The following is a 7,376-nucleotide window of genomic DNA, read 5'->3' as shown; positions in this document are numbered from 1 at the left end:
TGTTTTTTTTTTTTTTTTTGGTTTTTTGAGACAGGATCTCACTATGTAGCCCAGGCTGGTCTTGAACTCACAGTGATCCTCCTGCCTCAGCCTCCCGAGTGCTGGGATTACAGGTGTGCGCCACCACACCTGGCCTAGCAGCCCCTATCTTGACCCCCAAGATGGGCACTTTAGCACTCCAGGCCTCAACCTGTTACCCATCCCCTCAGCTCCAGGCTTAGGAAGGGGTCTTGGGAAGGATCCTGGGCAGGAGGGATGCTGAGAGCATCAAAAGTCAGAATGAAGACTGCACTGTCTTGTGAAACAAGGCCCTGGAGGCCAAGAAAGCTGACAGCCCAAAGGGGTCTTGAGGAAATAAGCAAAAAGCATCTCTGGGGTACAAGTGTTGAGGGTTAGATTTATCCAGGAAGGGGACAGTATTCAGAGCAGCTGCCACTGACCAACCAGTATGGACGCATTTCTGTATTTTAACCACCAAGTACTGCATGTCAGCTTTGCCACAAGGAGTCTTGAATGGTGTCCCAGGAGCCTGGACCTCCTTGGTAGTCTCCAGCGTACCTGCCCAATCTCGATTTACTCCTGTTCTTGTCCCTGCTGCCCCCACCCAGCCAGCCTTGAGCCTGTGCAAGGCCATCTCACTGCCACAGCAGGCACCGAGTGGGGAGGGAGGGCCGGCGGGCTGCAGGCAGCGCCCAGCTCCCCGTTCCCAGTGCTTCCCCTCCCGCCCCCTGCCGACCCCTCCCCTGCAGTGGCTCTGCCCTGCTTTTACTCACTCTCACCCAGCCCCTTCTACCACACACCCACCTACTCTCCCTTGCTCGGATTTCCCAGTTGCAACCTGCAGCTGCTCAGCCCTCCAACAGCAGAGCTGAGACACAAAGGGATTTGCCCACCCACACCACCGCCACCGCCAGACAGACAGTGACACAGACAGAAGAGCTGACACAGGCACACAGAAATAGGCCCCGATGCCCACACAGACATTGCATGCTGATGTGCACTTGCACACAGACCAACGGCAAAGGTGCACTGACACGCAGACTCACGCTGTTGGTCACAGCCCCAGGGGGCCCAGGATGGCCCTGTACGCCCATCCCCTCTGTGCTCAGGTCTGGATGCACACCCTGAGCTGTGAAGAGGGCGCAGGAGCCCTCCCCGGGTTCCCTACTCCTCTCTGCTTGGGACAGAGGTCTGGGAACAGAATCTGAGCCCACGAAGCTTAATTGCATCTGGAGCCCTAATCAGCCCCAGTGGAAATGTAAACAGAATTCACCCTGATTTCTGGAAAGAATCTGGTCAGAGCTCCAGCAGAATCTAGGCTGGAGAGAGAGCCAGAAAGAGATCGAGGCAGGATCCAAACAGCCTCTGCCTGGGGTGCAGCCTGTTGAGACCCAAGAAGACCTGGCAGGGCAGGGCCCAGCAGAAACCCAACAGCTCAGACCGAACCCAGACAGAGCCATGGGACCCGTGTACCATGCTCAAAGCCAAGAGAGCACCGTAAGGAGGCTCCACAGCCCGCCTAGCCCAGGATAGCCGCATGAGAGTGGAGCAGGCCTCCCTAGGCCTCCCTGAGTCCTGCTGGACAGAGTGGGCGTCACCCTGGGTCAGAGCACGTGTCCAGACACCCCAGACAGCCCTGTCTGTGTCAGGAAGGTGGTGGCTCTGTTTTGCCTATGCTGCCTCTGCAGGAGGGCGGTACAGGTGAGTGTTGGGGGCCTGGAGAGGACAGCTGGCTTCTCAAGCCCCCCCCCCAGAGGGCATCTATGAGCTCTGCCAGCCTCCACAGGGGATCCAACTTCCAGGATGGTCGGCTGGTCGCCCTGAGGGCTTCCTCCCCTTCCTCTTCAGCCTCAGCGGGCCAGGCGCTGGGGAACTCTCTTGTCTTCTGTCTCTTCCCTTTTCCCAAGCCAACTTGAGGAAGTCCTTTCGTTCTCTCCTGTTCCCAGAGCCATTTCCCCTGGACTCATCCCTGCAGTACCCCAGACTACATGTTCACCTGCCCCTCGGAGAGAAAGGTGGAAGGGCCCAAGGACGGTCCATTAAGGGGCCGTAATTACTAAGAGAGCTAAGGACTACTAACCCACTTCATTTATACCCACGATCCTTTATCCTCTACCAAGCCCCACGAGAAAGATGAGCAAACACCACTGCCCCCACTTCACAGGCACGGGCACGGCACACGGCCTCCAGGCCGGCTCCTACCCAGCCTGCTAAGGGTGAGGTGCTGTGCCCCAAAACTGAACAAACTGTCATCATTCAGTGTGCCTTCTGCATGAGTCTTTCACTCCTGTAATCTCTTTCGGTCTTGATTAAAACTCGGTAAGAACCATTGGCCAACATAATTGCAATTGTGACAAAGATTTAAAGTGTTTTACAATGTGCTGTGAGTTGCTCTATGTACCAGCATATATATATTTATCCATTTCATGCTTACAGCTGTGAGGTAGACATTATTATAACCCTCATTTTTTGGAGAGGGGTCAGTGTTTGAGACAGGGTCTTACTCTGTAGCCCAGGCTGGTGTTGAACTCACCAAGATGCTCCTGCCTCAGCCTCCTGAGTACTGGGATAACAGGCTGTGTCTCCACGCCCAGCTTATAAAACCTTTTTTAGACAGGGAAACTGAGACAGAGAACCAGCCCATGGCCAGGTATGATGGCACATGCCTGTGATCCCAGCACGTGGGAGGCTGAGACAGGAGGATCTTGGCAAGTTTGCGCTCAGCCTGGGCTACATAGTGAGACCCTGTCTAAAGAAAAAACGGCCTCAGGTGAGCTGTTTAAGACCACATGATGCTTCCCTCTGAACCTCAGTCTCTTCATTTGCTGCGGCAGTAATGTCTACTCCCCATGGAGGACAAGAGGACACAATGAGGAAAGCAGGAAAAGTGCCTAATGCTGCAGAGAGAACACATTTGCTGAGGGCAGCTATCACTTTCTGCCCTCACAGGTCTCAGGTGAGGAAAGAGCTCAGAAAGCTTGCCTCATCAGCCTAGGGCATCACAGAAAATAAGGTCAGAGGTGAATTTGAACCCAGGACTGCTGAACCACGGGCGTTTCCCATTCATCCTGCTGCTGAATGGCAGTCCCTCTGTCCTTGCTTGGTTCTGAAGGGCCCCTCTATTGAGTCCTCAGTGCTGAGCTCTAGAGCCAGAGCAGATATGGGCAGAGGGGCCATGGCTGTAGGAAGAGTCCAGAGCCCGACACGAAGCCAGGCCTTCTGGCCTCTACTGGCCTTACTCTGTGATCCTAGGCTGCTGGTCCCCTCATCCTGAGATGGGCAGGCCCCAGGCGAGCGTTCAGCACATGGCATTCCTGCTCTGAGGTATGTGGGTTTAACAATGAGCACAGCTTCCATTTCTGGAAGAGGTTGGACAAGGCATGGTGGCACACGCCTTGCAATCCCAGCTGTTGGGGGTCATGGCAAGAGGACAGCAAGTTATCTAGTAAATCGCCATGCAGCCCAGGCTGGCTTCCTGCCTCAGCCTACCGAGTGCTGGGATTACATGTGTGCGCCACTGCACCTGGCTAAAAAAAAATTTTTTTTAAAAAAGGACTGGGACTGCAGCTCAGTGTTCATTCTCCAGTTCCAGAGAGACAGAGAGACAGAAGAGACAGAGACAGAGCGAGCAGGCAGGCAGGTGTGGGCAAACGAGACCCTAGGAACAGAGGATCAAATGCCTGCTCTGCTCTGGGTGGCGTCAGGCTACAGGTGGACGATCTGGGTCTGTTCGCACCCGTGCAGGGTGGGGAGGTGGAGACAGACGTGCACTAGGCTGTTTCTTCTCACGTCCTCATGGCTACCCTGGGCAGATTCTCTTCTCAGTCCCATCTGACGGGTGAGGTTTGGAGCAATCAAGGAAGTTACCCAAAATGATTGAGCCACTGGGCTGGGGGGTGGTGCCTAGAGCTGGACCCAGGGTCTTTGCTCCTCACTGCACATGGCCCGTGAGGATGGCAGGCAGCAGCACAAGGGCCCTCACAGGCCAGGCTCACAACTGGAGACACATCACAGAAGCCCTCACACGTGTGCATGTGCATGCGGAGAGGACAAGGGCAGATTCCCAAGCGGGAAGAGAAGAGAGCCAATGGGAGCCAGCGAGTGCTGAGTGACCGGAGAGACAGATGGCAAACAAGATGGAGTTGGGAGGTGGGGAAGTCGCAGGAGGTGTGTGTGCGAACACACACAAGTGCCCGGGCAGGCTGATACGCTGCTCACCCTCGCTCCTAAGGGTGCAAGCAGCATTTGATCTGAAGGCAGCAGCCGTTTGGTCCATCTGTCGGCCTCCTGGCCTCTCTGGCTTCTGCACTGCCCTCCCCACTGAACAGGACTGGCGGGAAGGTCCTGCCTCCGAGGAGGCAGTGAGATGGAAGAAAGAACTTCCATGGCGCCGAATAGCAGGAGGGACACGAGCAGGAAGGAGTGACAGAGAAGCAGGTATGGGGGAGGCTTCCCACAGGATAGTTAGCGTGAGTTTTCTGTTTTGTTTTGTTTTTGAAGATGGGTCTCGCTGTGTAGTGCAGGCTGGCCTCAAACTCACAGCAATCCTCCTATCTCAGCCTCCTCCAAGTGCTGGGATTATTCGGTGTGTGCCACCAGGCCAAGCTACATGGCGCAGTTGGGGAAGGCCTTTTTGAGGAGGTGACATTTGAGCTGAGTCCCAAAAGAGTCAATGCTCTATAATGGGGATGAAACTGAGTGTGAGGCAGAGGGAACAGCATTCTGGGTAGAAGGAACAGCATTCCGAGCAAAGGAAATAAATGCAAAGATCCTGAAGAAGGCTGTAATTTGTTTGATATGCTTGAAAGGCAGACAAAGCTCCATGCAGTCCAAGGCCCACTCCTCCAGCCTCCCCTGCTCATCCCTGTGTCCTCTCCTGTCTTCTCTCCTTTCTGCTTCCTCGGCCTCAGTCACTCTCCTCTCCTCTCCAGCCCCACCCCGCTTACTCCAACTCCCCAGTGAGGACCAGCCTGGGTCTCCATTTCCAACTCAGGATGCTTGGTGTCCCAGACAGAAACCCTGGCTGGACCCCAGCCCTGCTAGCAAGAGCTGTGTCACCTTCAGCAAGTCAGGTTTCTTTTTCCCACTGGCTGGTCTTCAGTTAACCCCCAAATAAGTCAGGGGTCACATGCTGCCCACCTCAGGGGCCTAAGATGCTCAAGAGTAGTATGTGAGCCTTCCAAGAGCCAGCCGCAGGGGCGCTGGGGTGCACCAGGCCCTGGCAGGCACTCTGTGTGCATGAGTTGCTCCTCGCAGACAATGCTGAACCAGGTGCTCACGTTACTCCCGGTTCACACAAAGGAAGGTTGGACCATACCGGGTTAAGCAACCTGCTCCAGGTCAAACAGGAAGTGGCAAAGTTAGGATCTGAACCCAGACAGTCTGGCTCCCAGGTCACACAACAATTATATGATCAACAGGCTTAGAAGCTGTTGGGAATGTGGTGACTGCCAAAAGACAAATAGTCCCCTCCCAGATGGATTCTTTGACATCTGAGGGACCCTCCTCCCGGGCTCCCCTAAACCACGGCTCCCAATTCCCTACCCTGAGCCCTAGAAGGGAGACCCTTACTTATTTCTTGCATCTGGCAGCTTCTTTCCGCCCCCTCCCAAATTTCCTCTTTCCCTGAGCTGTGACTAACACCAAAGCCACCCCCTTCCTGCCTCCCCCAGCAGCCCCGGCCAGCAGTCTCCACACCTCTGGGCAGGCATCCTGAACCTCAGAGGAGCACCCACCCGGTCCAGCCCACTCCCCTACTCGTGTTTGGAGTCACAGAGTAACCCTGCTGCTGAGGGTGTGGGTTCACATTTCATCTCTGTTAGTTGTGTGACCTTGGGGTTAAAGTTATTTAACCCCTCTGGACCCCGCTATAAAATGAGGGAGTCTCTCAGTCCTAATGAGATTAGGAGCACAGCTTGCTTTGCACACCGCACATGAAGGGTGAGGGAAAGGGAATTTAGAGTGTGGCTGTGCAGGTGGCTGGCCTGGGTTTGAATCTGCCTTTTTTCAGCTATGTGACTTTGGTCAAGTTACTCAACCTCTCTGGTTTCCTTATCTATAAAATGAGCTAATACTGGGCCAGGGATGTAGCTCAGCAGCACAGCGTCTACCTGGCAAGCATGAGGTCCTGAGTTCAATTCCCAGTACCAAAAGAAAAAAAAAGGGGGAGATAATACTAGCACCAGCCTCATATGTGTGAGAGTCAAAATGATTGACTGATTTTGAGACAGGGTCTCACTATGTACTCCAGGCTGGCCTTGAACTCTTGGCAGTACTCCTGGATTAGAGGTGTGCATCATTATGCCCAAATTCGTGATTTAATATGTATAAAATGCTCAAAATAGTGTTGTTATTAAAGCAATTATTATTTCCTTTGTGCCTGAGTATATATGCAGAAAAAGTTAAGAAATAAATCTAAGCAGGTGCATGCCAGTAATCCCAGCACTCTGGGAGGCAAGAGTATTGTGAGCTCAAGGCCACCCTGGAAAACTTAGCAAAATCCTGTTTTTAAAAAAAAAAGTAAGGGTGGGGATGTAACTCTGTGCAAAGGCCCTGGGTTCAATGTTTAGTACCAGAAAAAACAAATAAATAAATAAACCTTCCAAATCCCGTTCCTCTAGCCAGGCCTGGTGGTGTACGCCTGTAATCCCAGCACTCAGGAGGCTGAGGCAGGAGGATCACTGTGAGTTCGAGACCAGCCTGGGCTATATAGTGAGTTCCTGGGCAGTCTGAACTACATAGTGAAATTCTGTCTCAAAATTAAATGAATTTAAATTGTAAAAATCTCCTCCCTCTTCCCTCCTTCCTTTCTCCTTACTTGCTAACATGTCCCCAGAGAAGGCAGGGATGGCAGTCACTTGCCTCCAAGTTGGGCCCCCACCCCCAAATACAGGGGTCTCTCCAAAAGCAGAGTCTACCTCTAATGTCAAGAGTTCCAGTTAAAGCAGAAAAGCAGAGACCCACACTGACTTGGCAGATGGGAGACTCCGATTCCAGCCTGTTGTCCCCCGCCCCCCCATTTGCTTGATGACCTTGGGCAACTCCCTTCCCATCTCTGAACCTCAGCTTCCTTTTCTGTCCATATGGGGTGACAATCCCTGGGGTCACAACCAACAGGCTGCGGGCACAGACGCGGTGCCTGAGGACACTGTGGCCCCTGGCCAGGGCCGGTACATTGATGAACGTAACACCACAGGCCATGATCCCTCAGCTAGCGGCCAGCGCTGCCTCCTCAGGCCCCAGATCGTTTCTGCAGCGCCCCGACACCCCCGTGCTCCCCCAGTCATTCCCACCGAGTTCCCTTCCCCATCTTCTGGGCCCCTCCGGGCCGCCTCCCCCGACGCCAGAACTGCCCGCGCCGCCTCCTCGACCTGCGG

At 54.1% G+C, this 7,376-nt stretch overlaps 1 protein-coding gene across 2 annotated transcripts in view; it reads right to left on the bottom strand.

Annotated features, from left to right (window-relative positions):
- Stx1b (syntaxin 1B) overlaps nt 1-7,376 on the bottom strand; it is a 16,458-nt gene that overhangs the window by 7,945 nt on the left and 1,137 nt on the right. Inside the window, exon 1 of one of the 2 annotated variants that reach the window (XM_010617436.1) lies at nt 1,047-1,109. The exons of the other annotated variant lie outside the window; for it this stretch is intronic. Coding sequence (XP_010615738.1) covers nt 1,047-1,094 — 48 coding nt within the window. The 5' untranslated portion in view covers nt 1,095-1,109. Of the gene's footprint in view, nt 1-1,046; nt 1,110-7,376 lie in introns of those variants that run through there. 2 annotated transcript variants of the gene reach the window in all.

The sequence above is a fragment of the Fukomys damarensis genome, unplaced genomic scaffold, assembly GCF_012274545.1.
Source record: "Fukomys damarensis isolate Sample0158 unplaced genomic scaffold, DMR_v1.0_HiC HiC_scaffold_34, whole genome shotgun sequence".
Lineage (NCBI taxonomy): Eukaryota > Metazoa > Chordata > Mammalia > Rodentia > Bathyergidae > Fukomys > Fukomys damarensis.
This window is presented reverse-complemented; position numbering and strand designations above follow the sequence as displayed.